Source organism: Salmo salar, chromosome ssa25 (genome assembly GCF_905237065.1).
Source record: "Salmo salar chromosome ssa25, Ssal_v3.1, whole genome shotgun sequence".
Lineage (NCBI taxonomy): Eukaryota > Metazoa > Chordata > Actinopteri > Salmoniformes > Salmonidae > Salmo > Salmo salar.
Genome location: NC_059466.1, coordinates 15,396,178 through 15,420,896, shown reverse-complemented (window position 1 = coordinate 15,420,896; position 24,719 = coordinate 15,396,178). Strand labels below are relative to the sequence as shown.

General features: G+C 37.9%; 2 protein-coding genes across 8 annotated transcripts; both read right to left on the bottom strand.

Moving 5' to 3' along the window:
* hoxd3a (homeobox D3a) lies at nt 1-22,273 on the bottom strand. Of its 7 annotated transcripts, none has more exons than XM_014172917.1 (4): nt 21,960-22,273; nt 4,617-4,679; nt 1,858-2,401; nt 1-1,659 (listed from the first exon to the last, which is right to left on the bottom strand). In XM_014172917.1, exons 3-4 carry the CDS (start codon nt 2,309-2,311, stop codon nt 920-922), a joined length of 1,194 nt encoding a protein of 397 aa, XP_014028392.1. In that variant the 5' UTR covers nt 2,312-2,401; nt 4,617-4,679; nt 21,960-22,273; the 3' UTR covers nt 1-919.
* Nucleotides 11,978-13,683, bottom strand: hoxd4a (homeobox D4a). The gene is made up of 2 exons (NM_001141372.2): nt 13,215-13,683; nt 11,978-12,788 (listed from the first exon to the last, which is right to left on the bottom strand). Exons 1-2 carry the CDS (start codon nt 13,681-13,683, stop codon nt 12,487-12,489), a joined length of 771 nt encoding a protein of 256 aa, NP_001134844.1. The 3' UTR covers nt 11,978-12,486.
* Nucleotides 22,274-24,719: the final 2,446 nt, after the last annotated feature.

The window sequence follows — 24,719 nt, the reverse complement described above, 5'->3', positions numbered from 1 at the left end:
TAAATTTAAGCACTTTATTTACAAAATGTTAAACACAATAAAATATAACATTTTCATATCATTAGCGTTTCATAAATGTATGCATGGACAGTCCAACTGATGAAATAACAATGACGTGATATGAAAATTGGCAATGACGACAAATGACATGCTGGTGTGTTACATTTTTATAATATTCGGTATTTCAAAAGGCTACATATAACTTTGTTTTTCATAGAGGCATTGACACAAGATAAATCATGAAAAATGCCCCAATATTCCAAGATTTACACTTTTCTACTACAACAACATAAAACCACCAGCCATTGAAACCATATCTTAAAACTAGCATTCACCAAAAACCTGTGTACCTATTGAAGGGCTATGATGTCAAAGTCTGTCGAACTATGTTGCATAAATTCTAGATGTCCATATAAATAGGCATATATGTAAATGATAAATAATGTGTGATACAAAAATCGTTAAATAATACATATAGGAAAGGAGATAAATGCAATACAATCTTGGAAAAATAAATAAGACGCTTCAAATTTAGAAAATTTGAAATTAACAAACAGACACCTTAGTTTTTTTTTCTATAAAATCCATCCCTATAAAGATGGGTGACTACTGTCAGATCTACAGGACTTACCTTCAAGTAATGTTATGACATTTTCAGTCCCCCATACTGCGCATTGCACTTCAGAAAACGAACAACTGACAAACAAACGGTCTCCTCTACGCATCCTCAACAGTCAAGAAAAATGTACCACAGCTATTCTTAGAAAATAATTACACAATAGCATTAATAGTAATATCAATAATAATACTGGGTAATACACATGACTCACTTGTAGTGTAATCATATAAATTACTTTAGACTAGTGAGGTAATAAAAGAGCGTAACATAATTTGGGCACACAGATGGAATCCTCACAAATTACAAATGCGTTAGTTTAGGCGCTTCCTGAATCCTTCCCTGAGACGCATGGTGAGAGGTGAGGTCTGTGTATGTGGGATGGGGGTCACAGGGTCCATGGTGGTGGTTGCCTGGAATCTGAGCGGCACAGCTGTAGTCCACGCTGGCGGATGAGGGATGAGGGAGATGGCCGAGGTTGAACATGGGGCCCGAGGCTGGCATGGAATCAACGAAATTTCCCCCAACGTACACCGGACTGCCTTGCAAATTAGCGTTGGCAAAGCCACCATTGCCTTGCATGCTGTGGTGTTCGTATTCGGACCCCGGATACCTTTTTTGTTGCGGTATGCAACCACCTAATGGTGCCGTGTACGCAGCCAAGCCGTACATGTTTTGCTGGGGTTTGGCGAATGACGGGGGCGAGGGCGCATCATAGCTGAGGCTGTTTACATTTACAGAATATCCAATGTGATTTGGGCCACTTAATGGTGGGCTTCTGTCCGGGGAGTGTCCGATGGGAGAGTGCATTATCCCCTTGGCCTTCTGATCCTTTTTGTATTTCATCCTTCTGTTTTGAAACCAGATCTTTATTTGGCGCTCAGTGAGGTTCAATAAATTAGCCATCTCCACTCTTCGGGGACGACACAGGTACCGGTTGAAATGGAACTCCTTCTCAAGTTCTACAAGTTGTGCACTGGTGTAGGCAGTTCGGACCCGTTTGGAGGCTGGACCAGGTGGACTTTTTTCATCGCAGGATTCACCTGAAAATACATAGTAAACACCATAAGTCTCTTTGTGTATTATGAATGATTTCACATAGGCCTACGCAGTTGCCTAAAATGACCCATGCGCACAGTAGAATAATCGCCCTTTTACGCGCGCATTACGCACCACCATGTCCAGACGAATCATGCTGAAACACACACACACACGCACACGCACACGCACACACACTGTACCTTCTGCAGTTGTACAATTGTTGCTGCTGTTGCTTTTCTGTTTGGCGTTCGATCGCGTCTCCTTCATCCATGGGAATATTTGCTTGTTAATGACTGGGGTGGCAGTATTGGAAGCATTGTTTGGGGGAGATTTCTTCTTCTGAGATGAAGTGTTGCTGGAGTTAGGGGAAGATGCCGACAATGGAGGTGCCTGCGGCTGTTCACCAATACTCGACTGTTGGGTGTTTCCTTGGCTGCTACTTGGTCGCATGCAGTTGCCATTCATGTCATTGTCTTTATGAGTGGGTGGCCGTACCGTTGTGGTTTGTATTGGACAAACTGGACCCTGATAATCACTTTCAAGGTTAGAAGTCGGGTAGGGCTGGTGAGATGGGCCATACATATATGAGTCGGATTTGGGGTAAGAGTAGCTTCCAAAAAGTCCAGAATTATCGTAGTATGTAGCTTTCTGCATTGTGAAGATTCAAACCAAGGCCCTATCCAATGGCATGGGTGTTCTTGTATCACGTGATTGGAGTTTCCCACCGCCTCTGTATTCCTTGACCTACGAAGAGAAGAGTTGTTAGGCTCATAATGCAGGCAATATGAACTGAACGTGTACTAAACCATGATTGAGCATACACTGTACTCTGGATTGAAAAATAACCTTCCATCAATAAACCGAACATTTAGTCATTTTCTTAAGATTCCTGAAGTCTGGTGTTGGTTTCAATATAACTCCAGGGCATATTACAAACAATACAATCGTATTTGATCACGTGATCTATTATGAAAAATAAAAACAAAAAAATGCTGTTTTGTAGAAGTTATAACTTCACTTTCCAAACTATGCTTTCTTTAACAAACAAATCATCAATAGGCCTTCTTAACCTCTCCCTTTTGAACCATTTGGCATGTTTGGCACAAAAGAGTTAACGTTTAACTTTTGCCAAAAGATCAAAAGATCTTCTTGAATTACTTAAGAAAATAAGCTGAATCAGCATTTGGTTACCCACACAATATTCCTTTCAGTAGCCTACCTAATCACAAACCACCATCAGCTCTTACTGTCTTGCCTTTTTAACACACCAACATGTAATATGACTTCTCTCGATTTATTTGGAAATCTGATTTATAAACGAAATCTCGTTCATATGTTTTGTTTATTTGTTGTTAACTTAAGTCCAACATCTCGCGCCCCTGTACGTTTTTTTTTTATATTTTGAATGCCACTTTCATAACCTTATTCAAAAAGCAATTATTAAACCATGAAATTCTTTTCTGAAAATATTATCACAATGCACGTGTGCTGAGGGGGGTTATGATGCTAAAAGAAGTGCCATCCCCTCTCCCTGCTTCTCACCAAAAATATTGGGGTGGTCGGAATGGGTGGGATCCCTATATGCTAATATGTGCGTATAAAACAAATGCATCGGTGTCAAAAGTTTGCTGTTGAATTCTGGCACCCTCATGTAGCCTGTAATCAGTAAGCCTATATTTAGACTGTAGCTAGCAATATACCAGAGCCTAAACTACATATAAAACCGATATTTTTTTCACCCAACATATCTCACTACTTTTGGAAACGATTTCACATTAAATTCTTGACATAAGTAACACACTGAATGACCAAGGCACGCATGGAGACAAACTAATAGCCTACAGTAGTTGAATCGTTCTTCCCTGAATGTCCGCGCGTGCATATCAATGCACCTGTCATTGTGGACCGCAGCAAAATTTATGACTGCAAATGTTATGGTCGTAAACGCCTTAGAGAGGAATGAAAAGAAAATCAGTCCTCAAGACTTGCCACCCTCAGAAGTGTAAAACTAAGCGTAGGAGGAAGGCAAGCTTAAAAATGCCATACTCTGCAAGTTCTGCAGCAATAATAGAGAGGCCGTTTATATAAATCGAGCCTCAACAATCATTCTGCATTGCCGCTACTACGCTCTCGCAAACGCACGTTTGAAACCGCAGAAAATGGAATCATTTTGTTTATAAAGAGGACCATCGTCACTGACGCAAAAGTGGACATATTCCTGTTTGAAATTCGTATTGAGGTGATGAGATGACTGGTGGAATTCTGTTTTGGTTTTAAATGTTACTTCTGAATGTCCCACTTGGCAAAAACTGGTTGAATCAACGTTGTTTCCACGCCATTTCAACAGCAAAATGATATGTGATGACGTTGAATCAACGTTGAAAACTTATTGGAATTGCAAAAAGCATGAGGGAATTTCGAATTTTTCCAAAAACCCTACTTTTAACCTAAATCCTATGACATTGAGACATTTTTTTGTTGATTTCACATTGAATTTAAGTTAGTTGACAACTCAAGCAAATGTAAATCCAAACTAAACGTTGAAATGACATCTGTGCCCAGTGGGGTATGTATATTTCATAACCAACTTGTGTATGGATATGTTCCCTATGCTCTGTTTAAACAAAGAAATTATGTTCTGTTGCAACTTGCATCTGGCCTTACTCTGCATTCTTGCATGTCAAGATGATGAACATTCTTCAATGTTTAAAGGATAAAGTGCATGTTTTAAACGAGCCTCTGGTAGACTTGGCTATATTGGCCCACAAGGGAAACTATAATCTGGAATTTATAATCTATATCATCTGTTTATCTTTACATTTTACTTAACTTTACCTATTGAACACTGTTTTTTGAGAATAAAAAAAATGGCATAGGCCTATGCATGACACATACAGGCTTGTTGTCTATATTTGATGTGAATATGTAAACGGAAGTTCATTAAATAAATGCTGCTCACCGTATTTTATGCAGATATGTGTCGTATTTTTCTTCACGTGCTCATCATTACATCCACCTCGACCTGAAAGAGAAAACAATACATGGGAGTTTCACAAAACTGTTTGAGCACCACCATTTCCTCATTTTATTGGAAGGACATTGGATTACTGTAGGGTAATCATTTCATATAACAAATTGCACCATTTCTATTGCTTAGATGTTCTGTTGAAATGCCATTGTAGGCCTACTGGTTTTTTTTTTTTTTTACAGTGAGCATTTGATATAGCACCATAATTAACTTCTGTGAACAAGTATCTATTGTGATCATTATATGAACATACACGAGAAGAAATTGGACAATTCAGCAACCACAAATTCCAACACATTATTCTTTATTTTAAGGCATTTTTAAACCGAAAATGTAGTTCAGTGATGGAGAAGAAAATCTTACACTGAAGATTCTAAACAAAGAAAGAGCTGGCCAAAATATTTAGCAGTCATAAGCCTTTTGGCTGACCTTTGGCTTGTTCAGCAATAACTCATAGATTAATGAACAACGAGCGGAAGGCGTTCAAGAAAGTCACAATGAAATCCTAACCACAGTACTTTTCACCCGTTTTTTAAAAGCTGAAACACTGCCTGACGATGGGACACATGGCCATATTTGAGGAGATAAACACCAGAAATAAGAAACTAGTCTTTAGGCTACTTGATGTAAGTTTTAACTACGCTTTACTTAGCTATCTGTAGACTAATAGAACATGATTGAGAATAGTGTCTCTCGGCAAATAGCAAATGTTATCATTGACATATAGCCTAGCGTGTTTTAGAAACGTGCAGAACTCCTAAATTATGTTGAAGTCGAAGTCGATATGTTTTGAGTGGATTTGAAAGTGTATTGTTGCCACATGTTGTTACTACTCTGGCCAGACATGCCCGTCTTTTCAGACAACAATGTTTCTCGCCTACGCATTGCTACGGTAAGTTTGGTATATACAATGTCTGCTTGTATTTCATCGTTTTCTTTGTGTCCATTGTGCGCTTTGGATATAAAGTTGACTTTAAAGATGGTTTATTTTGAACGTTTACTTTAGTAATCAAAAAAGAACCAATAATATCCATTTTGTGCATCCCTGGGCTGGGAAGCAAGAGGTGATATAATTAACTAATTTTTCATACTTAAACATGTGTATAAAGCTAAGGCCTATAGCTTTTAGAAGCTTGTTAATTTGGCTAAATTTAAGACGAATTTGAGGATAAATCCTCCGAATTATTGGATGTGTTGTTTTTATTATTGTAATTTGATTCTTATCGCTAGTTTGGCAGCTCTTTATAGCTTCCAGGCATGTTTCCATTAAAATTTGTTGTTACTAGACGCACATTCTAAACTAAGCATACTTTGCAAATATTTACTTGGAATACATTTCTTTAAATTCAGTATTTGCCAGTCATATTTCGTTATCAAAGCGCAGTATAGTCAGACAATAGTGAATTAAAATCATTCATAATGACTTGAACATATATTACAGTCAATAACATAAAAGGACAAATCAACCTGAGAAGTATTCGAACAATAGCCTATTGTTTAGACCTGTTCTTAATTAATATTTAATTCCCATAGGCCTATAAAAAAACATTTGAGATTCAGAATGATCCAATAACTTCACGAAAAATGAGTGCAGAACGTCAACTGAAAGTGTTTCATATAGCCTATGTTTATTTAAATAAAAAATACGTCTATATCTATTTATATATTTCTTATTTACAAATGGAGAAATCCTGAAAGTAGTTCTCAAACACAAATTAAAACAATTGAATCCATTCAAAATATTACAACATTTGCAGGTTAACAAAGCCATATAGCTGAAACCACATAAATCATGTCTAACATCACTGTGACGATAAGACAACAAATTAATGTGATTTACGATCTAACAACCTAGGAGTCAGAATGAAAAGTTCCTCTGCTTCTTTTTCCTTTTCTTTTGGTCAGTTTTCATCAAACTGCAAAATCAGCTGAAAACCAATTGTCAAAATACGTCTGTCCAAACTAACCTTTCAAAGTGGTTGCTCAAAATTGTGAACCTGTCTTAAAATCGTATCTAAGGTCCATAAGACTTAAGCTATAAGCGTAGTTACCGACAAGAGCGACATTAATAAAGATCAACTCCTTTCAATGGAATAAATCAAATGTACTCTCTAGCATTATGTAAAGCCATGGTTAAAGTTTGCATTTTGCCATACAATTGCTTACCTGTGAATCAATTTATCATATACTCGTGTTTCTTAGTCTCAATTCCTTTCCCTGCAGTCTCTAGAATATATCCTTCACCCTTTGTCTGTAGACAATACTGTCCTAAACCTGATCTTGCGGTTTTTCAGACATTTCCATATACCAATGCAGACAGTATTCCCGATAGAATGGAAAGACTCACGCTCAACTACCAATAAAAAACGAAGAAGGGATCCTTATTCCACCCAAAAAATCTGGCAACCATCTCCCATTGAAAAATACAGGTTTTCAGACACAGTCACCGAAATGAAGCTATCATTAAGATTTTTGGTGTTTCAGGAAACCTTTATGATGACAAATAAAGGCACTGCCTTAAAATACAAGCATATTTGTTCACGTGATCGGGATGTTCTGATTGAGGCTGCTTCTGCAAGCAAGCCTTAACTCCACAAATCCTTTTTTTTTTAAATGATGGCGTTTACATTTCTTTATCTGACCTGTGTCCATAGTGAAAATGCTCAACTTGCGATAGGATTTCCTGGTGGGGATGATTTTGTCTTCTTCTTTCCATTGTAGAAATATAATTAGACGTATTATTCGGTCAGGTTGCAGGCATACTATGCCAATTGAATGACACGGGTGGCTGTTTAGTCATCTTTAAGAGATAATACATACATACATACAACGTGCATTTCATGTTTACCTGATTATATAGCCCATATACGGTATTTTGGTCATATTTGATTTCTCATAAAACTGCTGTTGAAAGAGCCTGAATTACTAAAAATACAACCTCGATTAGAACCCTAATGTAGTTTTGAGAATTCTGTACAAATGTAGGGTTCTGAACATGATTTCTGATACAGGATTGTACATTTGGACGTGTACTTAGATGCATTATTGGTACTTGAAACTGCTATCATATTGTTATCACGATTGTTTAAAAATAAAACGTATTTTTACATCTACACTATGAGATGTGAGATGGGCATTTTTGAATGTTATGATACCTATTGACCAATATTAATGCAGGAGAAAAGGCCTGTGGAATTGTATACAAATAAACCAATTTGGAAACCCTCTTGTCTACTGTGTGTCTGCTGTGCTATTTCTCATGGTGTTCGGCCGTACGGTAGCCTAATTTTGAGCCTGAACACATGCAAGGAAAGTCATATTTTCTGTTTCAGTCACTGTTTTAGATGTAAATAACAAAACGCCTTCAAATGACAGTTCGTGAGCTCAAAAATCAACTGGAAGGACGAGATGTAAAGCCATAAAAGACAGCGGGGAAGCTGGCCCGAGAGGTAGGCCTATCTTGTACTGAGGAAAGGATGCAGGACTACTAGGGTCGCAGCATATGTTCATGGGGTAATAAAAGTGAAAGATTTACAGTGTTCGCCCGGCCCCCCAACAGCCTCGCACCCTTTCAGGAATTACTGAGAATGATTTACAACGAGGCAGATAACTGTCAACCTGCTCAAACACTACTTTTACTACTCTCAGAAATACATTTCGAATTATGCCCCATCAACAATATAAACAATGGTAGCAACGGGGAGTCATCAGAGTTCATTCCAAAGAGATATATTCTTACAACGTTTCCGATTTTTGTTTTTGCCATTATGCAAGGTAACTGGCGTGTTATCCAAAGAATAGTCTAATATAAGCTTTTGTATGATGACATATTGCACTTGTACCACTTTGAAATGTTTTTCATCTTAACACTCTGTTTACATTTCGTAACAGGCAATTTGGTGTAAACCAATAACCGAGTTGCTCTCTTTGGTGATATTATAAATCACAGAGGCCCTAGCATACAGCCCTCAAGAACGAAATAGAACTGCCCAACAGTGCTGCATTCATTCTGCCCACACATTCATAATCACAACCATTTCACACAGTAAAAGGTGGCTGAAAATATTTCTATCTTGTACTTACTTGCTAAGAAACATAACACGGATCTTAGTTGTAAAATATTACCACTTTATAATATCGACATTGTCCTCTTGGTCTATTTTTTTTTCTTCATAAAAACCACAGCACTGAAGAACCCATAACAAGTTCAGCCTGTCCAAGGCGCACTCATCAAAGAGCGCTATTTATCAAATATCTGACAGATATGGTCATTTACCATCTTACTCAAAAAAATAATTTAAAATATTTACCTACCAAGCTTCCATTGGTTGAGATGCTGTGCTAAAGTGCTGGCTACAGTTGCGTTGGGTATCGGAGCGTTTGGATATTATTTTCTTGGGATCTCTTCAGTTTTCAAGTCTGATAGAGTCCTCGCGATTAATGACGACGCCGTGTTTCTAGGGGACGTGCTGCATTAATTATTTAGACAATCACGTGGTCAGAAATAGAGAGAGGAGCGGTATAGACTCCGAATTATATCTTTGAATGCAGACAGCACAGTTTAATGTATCTTAAAGGGCTGTCTCGCTTGGCGAAGACAGTTTCTGCGAACAGCAGGAAATCAAATATGGCCGTTTGAAAGCCATTGTGAGCGCGGCAATGGTGTATACCATATTCGGTGCAGTGTCATTGAAAATGGCACCGCTTATGGCTCTCATTTATTGTGTTCAGACATGTAGGTCAATGCACACTGCACATTGTCGGGCAAGTACTGAAATATGATTGCTTTTCTCAAACTGTGTTACATAAAAGGCATTTTATGATTATTCCCATGGTCATTTCAGCGAACAAGAGAGACAATTTACATGTTTACATGCCTCATAGGTCCACTGTGGAAAAGAAACATGAAAATATAATATTCAGCAATCCATTGGGATAGTCTTGAAAACACACGTACAACAACATGGGTTGCATGCAGAACTGTTGTTTAGCCTACGGTTAGGCTACATACGTTTTTTTTTTGGTCAGAGTGAAGTTGGTGCAGTTTTCTTTCTTTTGCAATGACATCATCATGCTTGTACACTGAAATATATGTAGTGGCAAACTGAAGATGAATAAGTGTAAGTGACACAAGGCTTCCCCAGCTAAACTTATAAAGGAGTGCGCGCAAATGTGAGGACACATGCACACCCGTGCACGCGCGCGCGCACACATACACCCATACACATACATACACACACACACACATAGAGAGAGAAACACACACACACACACACTCACACACAAAGAGAAACAGATAAGCACTCAAATGAAACAAGTTTTAATCCAAGCATGAACATTTTATTTGATCACAAATATAACCCCACTGATCTTGCATTCATAAAACCCATGGCACTGAATCTAACAATGATGTGGCTAGGGGACATTCATGATTCTTGCTATAAAATGTAACTTACCGGCCAATGAAACACGTTTTGTTAGTCAACTATGCCATCATTTTTTCAAACAAGCACAATGAAGTAAAACGTTGTCTGCGAGATGTGTGGTCGAACCCAACCCATAGGCCAAATCCTCATTTGAGGTATCGACTCGTAACCTTTGAGTAAATGTCAATGAGATACATGCATAAAGTTCGAGTTATGTGGTTGTATCGCAAGTAAGGCCCTATTCCATGTTCTTGTATGCTTTGCTATGGAACCCAAATGTTACAGAATGCCTCATTTTACGCATTATGGAAATACTTTGGGGGTATCTGATATTTCACGATCACGAAAGCCACACAAGACCTAAACTGGGAAAGACAGTTGTGTGTGTGTGTGTTTGTGTGTGTGTGTGTGTGTGTGTGTGTGTGTGTGTGTGTGTGTGTGTGTGTGTGTGTGTGTGTGTGTGTGTGTGCGCACGCACATTGATTAACTATTTTATCTGCTCAATGGCCCAGCATGAACCCTCTGAATACTTGATAAAGAAATCTATTGACAAACGTGAGTGCTCTGTGCCACCATAATGCATATCAAGTAACAATCTTTATTTTTCCATGAAAGTTTTGCATGACACCTGGGAATGTACAGAATAAAAAGCAGGTACAAAAATAAAGTCAGACAGGATTGCACATTAACATGGTGAGACATTAATATACAATCAGTACCGTTTGAGGTGCATCTGGCAGAATACATATAGGCTTTAAAAAGTTAGCCTACATGTTTAACCGAGTTACATAAGCGTCCAATATTCTATAGCAAACCAATACTAAGGTAGAATAGAAAAAGTATCTAAATGAAACTCAATGCGAATAGCGCCTGTGAGAGAAAAAAGGCTGTATCGGTCCGACGGGTCAAGGGTTTAGAGGTCACTCCTCGCGGCTGAAATGTGTCTAAGGCGATAGAAACAGTGTCCTCTGGATGAACCTGCCTCTGGAGCTTTTGTCGAACTTCAGTTGAAATACATTTTCAACTTCTCATCATGAAGACTCTTCAGAGGGAAGACATCTTCGCAATACAAGAGGTTATGATTATTTTTGTCACGAGGACGATGATTGGAGTAATACAGGAATAGCTGTCTTGAAACATGACATGAATGCCTGTGTGGCTTGGTTTGGTATAAATGAATGCCATAGTTCGATTTTAACGCCAGCTAAGCGCATGAATGAAACGATTTTACAATGCATAACAAAAGAGACAATTCTAATAATCCACAACCGTTTTGAACATATCTCATTAAATAAACGTTCGTTTCTTAGATATGTTTAGAACAGTTGTGGGTTTTAGGAAATGTACAAATATTTAATTAAATAAATAATCATAATGAAATTTAAACACTATATTACAAAATTAGTATAATAAAAATGGGGGAAACATATGACACGTATTTTATTCCTCAACGTCCTTAACATTTAATATATCGTTTTAATAGTGTTCTGTTTCATATGGATCAAAATAAAAAATAGCGAAGCATCTCAAAAAATATAAATTCGATGCAAAGAACAAGGGAACTCATGAAAGAGTTTCAGATGCCATATGTGAGACCCACTTTATATGTACACTGTTTACAAAGATGTCAAGAGAGATTTATAACCGAATAAGGGCACTGGGAAAGGTCTGCACACAGGAATGTCTTGTTTCTCAATAGAATTTAACGCCATTTTAAAAGCTTTATTGTATAAAAGTTCAGAAAACGTAAACAGAACAAATTCAACCAGTTAGCACCCATAAATACGAGTTCACTACTTATTTTTTAAGCTAGGCTATATAAAAGTAACAAATATTGTCACAAATGTATGGATCAACTGATGCTTTGTGTGCAATGGCCATTTTATTTTTTGCAATATATGAATCAAATATTGTTCTTTTTAAAAGCTTGATTTCATCACAAGACAATTTCCAATTAAAGTGTACAAAACCTTCACATAATTGTACGTTTTTCCCCCCTTTTAAATAAAGATAGAAATGTTCAGGTAGTACTCTGACTTTTGTGGACAGAAGAGAACCATAGCAAGCAAGAAGAGTAGGCCTACCATAAGAAAACCTCTAACAAGCTTTCGTCCGAAAGCGAAAGTTCTCGTTCGATCTACCGCTACCTCTTTGAAGCATGTGAAGCATGTAGTGATGCACTCATATCTTCTGAGCACCTATCAGCTACAATGTTGGAAATGGACTCAATTCAGCGAGCCAACACACATCGAGGGTCCTTCTGAATGTAACTGCCTATGACGAAAATGCCATGTTTGAGATCATGCAAAGTCAAATGGGAAATAGTTTTTTTATAGGCCTACAGTTCATGTAAGATTCAAAGTTTCCCATAATATTCATAAAGTTGTGATATCAGTCTGGTTATCCTTCTGAATACTTTGTAAATGTTGGCTGGAAGCCGATGCAGATCTTCCCTTTGTGTTCGGTAGTTTGTGGTCTTTTTTCCATTTCATTCTTCTGTTTTGAAACCAGATTTTGATCTGACGCTCGGAGAGAACGAGTGTATGGGCAATCTCTATGCGACGCCGCCTGGTCAGATACCTGTTAAAATGAAATTCCTTTTCCAGTTCCAAAACCTGCTGTCTTGTATAAGCTGTCCGAGACCGTTTCGGTTCAGGTCCTGTGTAGTCCGGGTTTACTGTGAGAAACAAAACACCAATGTGAGCCAATTAGGTCCCAGTTAAGAAAAACAACAGCACTTCACGGGACGCTCCAAACTTCTAGCTAAAAACAAAACAATGAAAAACTTGATCCAGAAATGAAATTGGACGAAACTATGACCAAACTTTCATTCAATTTGTTCTATTTTCACCCTCTTCATCTGAAATATTGTCGACACACAATAAAATAAAACATAGTCATAAGGCAAGTGGACATTTCAAGAGCTCTGAGACGGCCACATAGACAGCGGCCTATTTCCTTAGCAATAAACATTTATGGCTGGAGTAATTGACGGCCCCTTCAAAGCAACTCATAAATATTTCACGCAATAATTTTCATGTGGCTAAATTCCTGGACCTCAACTTGTCCCAACGAGACGTGGGGAGGAGAGAGGCAATCTTACCCGTAGTAACGTGGTGTTTCTTCATCCAGGGGTAAACTACTGTAGGTTGCTTGGCTTGTATCCCATGTTGGTTCTTTGTGTTTTGTTGCTGTCCACAAGTCCGGGGGCCAGTCACTTGGACCGGGGGACACGGCTCGGTCTGTGCAGTGAAAGGGCTAGGGTGGCTGGCTCGCTCATGCACATGACCCCGCGGCTGCACTGTAGAACCCTGCACAGTGGTACAACTGAAGGGCTGCTCAGTGTAGTTTGACCGTGGATAGATTCCTGGATGCTGGAAACCTGGGTCCTGCGCTGGACCGTAGTAGTCTGTCCCCTGATCAGGTATATAGCTATTTTGCGAATATTCCTCACAAGGAGGAAATTGTGGGTCCACATACTTAGAGTCCACCATAAACGAACTCATGGTCATTAATTTCTGAAGGTAGAAAATACAAATTTTTCTCGAGTTGTCTTTTTTTCCACCCTCCATAAAGCCCTCCTACTTGCTGTCAACTGAATAAAGTTAGGGAACCATGTGACCAGATTGGCCAATGGAGGTAAAGCTAGTTCATTAACGGATATACACTGCACACCTACAGCAGCAATTTCCACTAATTTAAAAAAAAAGCACCGAAATTATTTTGAATGAAAACAAATGTTTAACCAGTTCCAATGCAGGATTGGCAATGTACTCGCTATATTGAAAAATAAAATGTTAAATGTAAAATGTTATGTACCTAATGTCAACAGCTTAATATCAATTGTGGTCATCCCTAACAGTCAATGGAAAATAATCTGAATGGATTAAATACAAAGTTTGGGTATAGATGGACACTTAGATGGTTTTGTGTAATAATATGGTTAATATGCTTATTGTTCTACAATACTAAATCAAACTACGGCCAGTGAGTCTGACAGATAAACAAACAAAAGATACAAAACGTCTCCCTGGCTCAAAAAGAGGGGAATAAAGCCTGGGGACAATTGATGGGGACTGTCTTTGTTAAGAAGGGGTCATCCAAAAGTTACAAGAATCTCATCATTTCATCTACCCTATCCCTTTCAAAACTATTGAAAGAACCTCGTGGCAACCAACCAATGCCAAACAATCAATAATTCAATGATTGAAATGTTAAAACGTATGAAAACGTAAGAAAAAATGCATTACTTTGAGATGCCATGTTAAAATCTGTTTAGACTTCAGTCTCCTATAACTTTTGTTATGGCAAGTTACTTTTTGTTCACTATCAAAACGAAAAGGACTGCTTGGCTGTAATGATACGTGTACAGGCCAAAAAGTGACGCGTGTAAAAAGGCTTCTAATGAGCATGACTAGGACTATGTCTTTATATCAACGTAAATCACCAAATGAAATGACAAGTGACATTGAAAGAGCATATAACGCCAACATTCACTTTCACTATTAGAACAGATTCTACTCAATAGAATATATAAAATATCATTTTAAATAATCATTAGACAGAATAGCTGGTGCAATCCAGCAATCAAAACGATGTGCACTCCATCATCTAATGTTCTGAATTGTTAGAATTAGAAATTCTATCAAAGTAGATAATTCAATCGAAGTTTTTGCATCGACCATATACTCCCCTAGAATCGAATCTGTGACTTGTTTTATCACACAAATTCGGTTCTACAGGGTATATATAGACGACGGAATACAGGGGTCCCCATCATTTCTCGCAATTCAAGAGTCCAGCCTTTAGATTCCGTTCTCAAAAAGACAAATAAAATAAAAAATATTCATACTCAATACACTCTTATACCGTCGACAATTGTAACCAATGGATGTGTATCAAAATATGTTTCGATAACTTCCATCAAATCATAGCCCCTGATTAATCAGATATTGGTAAGTCCTAAGTAGTTCATCAGTAAAATGAGCAATTCTGTTCCAGCTTCGAAATGCATAAGAAAACATGTAAACCGGTTAGGCCTATTGGTTAGAGGTATAGGCAAACACATAGGTCATTCACTATTAATTGGTATAGACTACCGATACTCACTTTGGAGGGATTCCATTTAAAAACAAGTTAACCAGCCTACCGCTCTACCCACTGTCCGAGGCTTGAATATCGAGTGGACCCATAAGGAAAAAGGCTAAAGGCCACGAGGTCAAACTAAATAATTTGCAAACGTATCAAAAAGTTCAATTATTTTTACTTTAGCGACAGCTCAAAAAGTACATAAGTTCACGATTCTCAAACGACCCTTCAGTTGACTACTTGGTCTAAAGTCTAGGGAATATGCCACTGTGGAAATGTCCTATAATAACATACCTTTTTGAATGACATAAATTATTTAAATAAAATACAATTGTTCGTTTTAAAACACTTGATTGGCCAAGTGCTTTCTAAATTTGACTGAGTATTCACACAGGCCTTATAGTAAGATGCCCGAAGATGTGTCCTTAAATTATTCTCTCAAAATTATAGGCCAGGCCGACTTCATGTTTTGTTACTGGACAGTTTCAGTAGTCTAATTCTAGTAGTTTAAGAACGAAGGTTAAAGGCGGAACGTTTCACAACACTTCTACAACGTTTTCAAAAAACTAAAATTGACCACTTTAGAAGCCTTTAACCTTGAGATAGTCAAAAGGTTTTCGTCCCATTTTCAAATGATCTTATTGGGAAAAAATGAATCACACTCTTTACACCTTTGTAATTACATGTCATAACATTTTAATATGTGTTGGACAGCTTGACCTAGGTTTCACCTTGCCCTGAGACTTGTTCAGACAACTGCTCGGTCAAAGCCGAGATAGGATACTGAGGAACAAAAGAACGATGAAGTCAGCACTTGTCTTTATCCTTCGTTTGAACCAAGAATGAACCAACTTGCTATGTTTTCTGATCTATTTAGGGTTATTTTACTATACAACTGTTCATAGGTAATTGTTCCGATTTCAAGTAGCTATTTCACTAAAGCCAGATTCCGTGCCAAAACACCATCGACAACATGTATAATTTAGCCTATGGATTTAAGTTACCTAAAACATTTGTATTTCTCCTGAAATCTTATTTGTGGGCTATTTATTATAAATAAAGAGACACTAAAGCTACTCTTTTAAACATGCCATCATAGACTACTGAAATTCTATCAGAAATGAAATTCTCAATTCAATAAAAAGACCACCTCAATAAAATATAGCCTGTCAATTGTAGGCCTATTAAAGCCGTTGTCAGTGCATTGAACTTCGAAATGCACTAATGGTCAAAGTGGCAGACAGGCTGCAGAAAAACAATTCAAAAAAGACTCCTTTACATTGCTAAAAGAAAATACAAAATAAAAACCTAGGCCTATGCCTACTGTAGTGTAGTCCTTTATAACACAATTCTGATTCGTGCATTTTGTCCCTGCCTCATGCTGCCTCATGTAAATGTGTTTGTATTGGATAACAAACTAAATCATCACTTCCAATGTCATCACTTCACTTCCTACATAACATCCCAATGTAGGCCCACAGAAACACCCTGATATGGGTCAATTGACGATAGTACAAGGAATTATGATTCGATAATATTCTGTACACTACTAGGGGGCGCGATAGAGCATGGCTATTTTTAAGATATTGTTGGGGTATTAAGATTCAGAAGGACTGATGTGTATTTAACTTCATTAATACAGTTTTATAACAAGGCCTATGTCACCAAAACGTCATTTAAGGAAACGCTAATAACTGTAAACGCCATTGAGTCTGTGACAACAGGTTGATATTTTCCCCTCCGAATTCAAAACTTGCCAGTCCATAAGACTTCAGATACCCACAAGCCTATTAGCCATTGCCATTCAAATATGTGCGTATTGCAGACCAATTAAAATGTTACAGGTTTTAATAAACCATCACGCAATATTAGTCTATTTGAAGCTAAAACGAATATGCCTATATGCTACAATATTAGGCTATCAGCCATTGTCCAAAATGCATTGTTTATGTAACGACTGATTTGAACGATTATTGGTTATAACAGCCGTAAACAGCCAAGTATTGACATATTCAAACACTTCCTAATTGTTTCCCGTACATCCTGGCCAATGCAAAATACACATCCTACTGTGGTTAAAGTCCTGGATTTCGAAGCAGGCAAACAAAACTGTAGGAGACAGACATGGAGACAGACATGGAGACAGACATGTATACCTGATGACATCAGCATGCGCACGCACTAGTTTTAGTAGCCTATCAAATGATTAAACAGAGCTCACCCCAAAGACCAACGTATTGCATCGAATAGGCAAACACATCCATGTTCAGACAAAACCAGAGGTTTATACTTGCTTCCACCAATTCCAAGGTCTATTCCAAGCCATCTGCACGGCCTTACTAATACACAATGATGATTATATTTTGGCTTGTCAACTCCCAGGCCATAAAACAAAGTTTAATGGCATCACGTGCTCCCCCACAGCCATTCATGACACCGCACTGGTGCCATAAATAACCCTCAAAGTTGCACTTATTCAATAACGCCGATTAGCTAGATGGCATATAAAATAAAAGGGATGTAATTATAAAACATGTTATGCAATAGAAAAAAATAAGAATATATATTTTTGGGGGGGTTCACACTTGCTATTTCAAGTTCACCTTGATGTGGAATTTAATGTGCGTTGTTCATATGAATATGTGTTTTTAGGTGAATATAAGACATTTCAAAAGTCTAATAAAGTAATCTGTTCTATAATTAGGTTCAACATGATTGGCAACCTTGATAAAAATAACTGTATAAAATAAATAATACAAATACTGAGCTATATTGTATGCTCCAACAGATGGAGAAATTTAATTATTTTATACTAATACAATTACTTAGAGAAAGATATTTTGTTCAACAAGTAATAATATATATATATATTTTCAAGATAGGGGTAAAAAATGTTGGCACCCCTGTTTTCAATACGTTTCAATAGCCTACCTCACTTACCTTCCAAGGATAATGAACTGAGCCTTTAACTAAAATCTTTTATGAGTTGGAGAACACATTGGGATGGATCTTTGACCATTCATCCATACAGAATATTTCCGGATCCTTGATAAACTTCACCTCTTCAATTCAAATCACAGGTTTTCAATGGGGTTCAAGTCCGGAGACCGTCTCAGGCCATTGCAAAATGTTGATTTTGTGATCAATTAACCATTTCTTTGTAAATTTTGATGTGTGCTTGGGCTTGTTGTCTTGCTGGAAGATACACTTCTGGACACGTTTCAGTCTCCTGGCAGAGGCATCCAGGTTTTTGGCTAAAATGCCCATGCACTGGGGTAAAGTTGATGATGCATTTGATCTCAACAAGGGCCCCAGGACCAGTAGAAGCAAAATAGCCCCATAACATTAAAGATTCACCAACATATCTTACAGTAGGTATGGGGCTATTTTCTGCTCATGCATCCTTATTTAGACTCCAAACCCACCACTGGTGTGTGTGGCCAAAGACATTTGTTTTCATGTCATCTGCCCGTAGCACCGGTTCCAATCCAAGTTCCAATGTCATTTAGCAAACTCCTGGTTTACATTTGTTGGATGACATGAAAACAGACCTCTCAGCCACTCACCAATGATGGGTTTGGTGTTGAAATGCGAACGCACATGTAAAAAAGTACCCCATATACCTACTGTAAAATATGGTGGTGGATCTTTGATGTTATGGGGCTATTTTGCTTGCACTGGTCCTGGGGCCCTTGTTAAGGTCAACCGCATCATCAACTATACCCAGTACATGGACATTTTAGCCAAAAACCTGGATGCCTCTGCCAGGAGGATGAAATGTGGCCGCAAGAGTATCTTCCAGCAAAACAACAAACCCAAGTACCAGGACATTTTAGCTAAAAACCTGGTTGCCTCTGCCAGGAGGATGAAACGTGGCCGCAAGAGTATCTTCCAGCAAAACAACAAACCCAAGTACCAGGACATTTTAGCCAAAAACCTGGAAGTGGATCTTCCAGGAAGACAATAAGCCCAAGCCCAAGCACACATCAAAATCCATAGATAAATTGTTAATTGACACAAAATCAACATTTTGCTATGGCCATCTCAGTCTCCGGACTTGAACCCCATTGAAAACCTGTGGTTTGAATTGAAGAGGGCAGTCCATAAGCACAGACGAAGGATATCAAGGATATGGAAAGATTGTGTATGGAGGAATGGTTAAGATCCCTCCCAATGTGTTCTCCAATCTCATGAAACATTTTAGAAAAAAGGCTCAGTGCCATTATCCTGGCAAGGTGAGGTATTGAAAGGTATTGAAAAAAGGCATGCCAATAATTTGGACCCCTATCTTTTTTGATAAAATTAGGTATTACCACCAAATCTCTTTCTGTGAGCAGTTGTATTAGTATAAAATAATATAGTTTCCCAAATTTTTGGAACATACAATATAGGTTCATATTTGTATAATTTATTTTATACAGTCTTTTTGCTCATCTTAGGTCAACATTATTGGGTGCCAATAATTTTGGACCTGACTGTATAGGTCAACATCTACATATATATATTTTTGCTCCGCTTGACTGCTTGCCCATAAAGGCCTATCTTTTTTTTAAAACGGATGATGACTCTGTGATCCCTGACGTAGTCTACACACTTCAGTGGGTGTTTCGCTCACCGTTTCCTTTCTGTAAAGTTTCATAAAAGATGCCCTGCTGGCTTGGGGTGATTCAGAAGCACACACGACTACTAAAACGTTCGAACCATCAAATGCATCACATGCATTGGTGTAGGCCAGTCTCATATGACCCCACCACTCTCCTTATTAACTACACCCTCTAAAAAAAAAAAAATGAGTTTGGTTATACGAAAACTTCACCTACATCTAAACTGATATTTCAATTCAGAAACCACTTCCTTTCAATTGTTTAGGCATACTACGCATCGGTTGGTCATATTGTGTAAGGACCAATCATATTCCAGTTCAGTGACCTATAAGGTAAACTATGCGGAAAAAGAACGAAGGGATAACTGAATGTTGGACAACAGCGCCTCTTGCTGGAACATGATAATAATTTCCCTTTTTCAGCGTGTTCAGTTTTTCTCCCAATCAGTATGGCGCATAACCAATTTGTTGCACCTAGATTTTAGCGTCCACTTGCATGCCATTATATTTTGCTATATGTTTAAATGGTAGGCTATGTATGCAGTTCAATCTGAGAAAAACCCATAGACGATCTAGGTTCATTATTCATTCATCCCTTATACCGCAGATGAGTGGATTAATATGCTCCCATTATGTTTAATAACTGCATACTTTATAGGCTAAACTAGACTGGCAATCAAAAAAACTTCATTCGTATGGCTAACCACTACAATCACAAAATGTTAAACACCGCAATACAAACACACACCAAACACAATAATCAAGGGAACTGTTCTCTCGCTCGGTTTATTTTTTTAGATAAATGATCTATCTATACGTTGATATACAGTGTAATATTGTATTTAATTTATGGGCGATAGGATATAAGAACGAACGAAGGACGAAATGACAACGCTATATCCATACATATATTGGGACGTGATGTGATTTCCGATCCAGAGTTAAGACTAGAAGTTAATCGAGTAATTTAAATGCTCAGGGTTTCGTCATTCGCAGGCCCCACTTTTATAGGCTGCCCTCTTTCCAGTCTTTCTCTCTTTTGCCGCATTGCAGTAAAGCTGTAAATACTTTCGCAGCTGCCTGTCAGACAACAGTGAAATACTGTCTTTGTTCCGTTGCCCCCATCTCAGGCAGCTGAAAACATCTATAAAAACTGCTTCTCTGGTGGGAAAGCTCAACAACTGCATTTCTGAAAGGTTAACATTATAAGTTGCATTTTCCCACGCGTGTTTGTTACAACATGACAAATTCAAATGTTCTAAACATCCATATCTGAAAATACAATGCAAATGGTTATCATGTTTAGTTTAACTTTATAACAGTGTGTAGGTCTATTACTGTTATTATATAGCCAATAGAGCAGTAGCTTGAGTGTAACGATATATTCACAAGTAGGCCTACACAACGTCCCTGATAGAAAGTGGAACTAATATTAAGACAATATCAGGTGACTTCATAAAAATTCCATCATGCACAACAGTAATGACATCGACCTCATGCACCAAAATAGGACTAATGAATAGAATTCACTTAGAACATCGAACTGTCTAAAATCATCTGGCAGCCAGCTCCTCAAAACTCAATTAGGCTGCGTGTCACTTCAGAGACATTATAGAATCAATTCTATATATATATCAAACATACACAAAGATACACATACAGAACAAAAACATATAGACAGGCAGACATACAGACAGACCGACAGATACTGTTCACACGCACAAACATCGAAAGAACCCATCCCTGCAAGCACTTCAAAGTTAGTAAACGTTAGTTATAGGCTACTGAAGCTAAATATCCGTCCTTATACATTAATCCGTTTGGCTAAACTAAAATGAACACGTCAACCCATTGTCACAGCAAATTACAATTCAATCAAATGTAGCCTATTGGTAAAATACACCGTTTTATGCGTTCAGATTCACATGCAACGTTAAATGTAAACGTTCATTGGTGTTGACTCATAATACATGCATAGCAGCAGTTTTAGTTATCTTAAACATGTGTCTTTTGGCTTTAGTCTATACATGTCATCTCGACTGAGGTTCTGATTAGCCTATACTGCTAATATACCCTGGTGCAACGAGACAGGAAGTAGCATAGAGCAAGTCAATAAACAACCATTCTAACATGATGTTTGTAACATTAAACGCTTACCTAATGCAGCTGGGTAATCCATGTGTTTTCTTGTGGTGACTCTGTATAAATAATACATGATGTTACAGTGAAACTATACGGATGATGAACAGCAGAGGCTCTCCTTTCGATGTGGAGTTCAGGAAGCACACAGGAAGAAACGCTAGCCCTGACAAGTCAAGTAAATAACAATATAGTTATCGAGGATCTGGTATGTTCACACTTTCATTCAAGCAATAATAAGGCAAATTTGGAGCGAGTGTAGGCTGAGCGTTTTGGTTGGGGACGCTATAGCAGCAGAATGCAGAGAAAAAACCGCTTGGGAAATCAGGAAAAGGGCCATGAAGACGTTTGCCTCTTGCACATGACCAGTGGCATCCAATGACAGGCGATAGAGGCACATAAAAAGGTCTATTACCAAGTTGTAAATTCTCCTCTCACAAAAAGACATTTCGACTGCAGCAATTCACCCTGTTTTGCGCATAATGGCGGGGGCCATTCCCCATTTCTTCTCAGAAAGCTTTGCTTGAAAATCTCATTTGGAAAGTTAACGAACAATGCCCCTGCTTCTTGAATTGAAATTTCACATGTTAGATTTTAACCGTAGACACCCCAAAATGTGCTAGTTTTGAGTCAGAAGATTCGTGCATAGGGAATATATGATTGTTTCTAACACTATTTTAATAACATAGATATTACCATGTTGACGAGCCTAACCATCAGTTTATTCGAAACATGTTGACTAAATGTCGAGCCTAAAAATGTCATACAGCTAATAACCTATATTCTAGAATAGGTCAATGGTTGTAATAAAGAGAATTGGGTCTTATATAACAGGAAACGGAAACGAAGATGTAGAGCATTTCATGAGGCCAACATCGTATTTTTGTAAAAACAAGATACAACATAATAATGAAAACCTTCATTGGCACTGGCACTATGCAATATTTTGACCACTAACCAAAGATAATATTCCATTAGCAACATTTCCGAGGTGACTAAATGTGTGTCTTGCGTTGGTTACAATGTCGCATAACAAATGTATTAACTAAGATATTTGAAACGAAAAAAAAAAATAAAAAATCGAAAGAGGAAGGTCTATAGGCCCTTCCCCATCAAAACAAAATGTGGTGTTGAAAATAGGGTACAACAAATAACTACACGAAATCAGCCCCAAAATAGAATGTGGTATTGTGGTATTTATTGATATTGGTATTTATTGAAAAGAAACTATTAGGCCTACTAGGCTACGCACGCGGTTCGGTTGTAGTCCTCACACACCTTTTTGGACAGCTTATCATCCTTTCCTCCTAGGATATTAAAATCATAAAATGAGGTGCTTCTCTAACTAAAAGGTTATACACGTGGGCCTATTCTTCATATATTGAATTCATAAAGGTGAAATAAAGGACCGTGATTGAATATTTACGCTAAATATAGGCTACCTTTACACGTTAACACAGCACACAACACAAAATGTACCATGCACGTATTATTAAGACAAACCAAATGTAGCTCTATTAGTCCAGGGAACACAGGACTATGATTTTTTAAGACTAATACGCATTATGTCATAAGATGTAAAAAAATACTATCATGTATTTTGACGTATTATTAATCAATGTTCAGTATTTTCTTGGGAAAACTAAGCAACAAAGAAATATAAAATGACATTACATGTGTATGTTATTATTATTATTAGTCACAATTCATTGTAACAGTCTTTCGTTGATGATACTACCAATGTGTTTCGGGTCTGTAAAGACAGCAAGAAGACAGTGTACACAAATAACCTTTAGGATATTTCCGTGTGTGTGTGTATTTCAGCGTGATTCGGCTGGGCGTGGATATGCGTAATGCGTGCGTAAAATGGGGATTGTATTCTGTTTGCATTCTGTTGTTGTGTTTCAGTGGGATTGGTACCATTGGAGACAGCATTTTTTTAAATGGTAAACTCATTTTCTTAATGTGGGGTCGACACATTGAACCTTATCTCCCTGGTCACATGGGGTTGGAGGGAAATTCTCTCTCCTGCTTCAGTTTTATGGCCTACCGACTGTCTGTTTCTCCTCCTCACTAGGGGTTAGAAGACTGCATTATGCAATGTTCCATTCCAGCATTCCAGCCTATTATCATTATTTTCAAAAGAATTGTGCAATTTGACGGCAAGAGAAGGATATTTTTGAAAACAGTATAAGCCTAGGAATTGGGCCTGTACGTGATTTGAAAGCACATTTTACGAGAATCAACCAACCTTGAGGTCTCATCCAGAGGAGCGTCTGTGGAAAAGGCGCTCTGGTAGTTCGCCAGTATTACCACCGGACGATTTATAGTCAAGGTATTGTAGCAGCTCGGTCTCTTGCGGTGTCGTAAAGGCCTGCTGTCTCTGTAAATTATCGTATTTGTGAAATTTAGAGCAGTCGCTATGACACGTAATTCCACAAGGATTCGGTTGATAACTTGCGCGCTGCTTTGCATGATTATAAAATGATTGAACTTGATGCAGAGTGCTGCTACAAACCCAGCAGAGAAGCTTGTGGAAAGGCTGAAGTGTAAGCGGCAAGAAATGCCTTTTCTGTTTGTAGGCCCAATTGCAATAAAAAGGCTCGAAATAACAACACATTTCTGCCTAATTTTAAGGACAATTCCAACGATTCAATGGTGACTGGAATAGACTAGTTTTGTTGTCCAACAGTCTTATGGTTGGCCTAGTTTTTTGAAATTCCAGAAGTCAGTAACTGTCGACTGCTGAACATTGATCAAACACACCTAAAGACACAT

Coding starts and splice junctions, on each gene's coding strand:
- hoxd3a (XM_014172917.1), bottom strand. CDS start 2,311: ATGCAGAAAGCTACATACTACGATAATTCTGGACTTTTTGGAAGCTAC. Junction 1,660..1,857: donor CAATTGTACAACTGCAGAAG/GTACAGTGTGTG, acceptor ATGTATTTTCAG/GTGAATCCTGCGATGAAAAA.
- hoxd4a (NM_001141372.2), bottom strand. CDS start 13,683: ATGGAGGGTGGAAAAAAAGACAACTCGAGAAAAATTTGTATTTTCTAC. Junction 12,789..13,214: donor GAAACACCACGTTACTACGG/GTAAGATTGCCT, acceptor TGTTTCTCACAG/TAAACCCGGACTACACAGGA.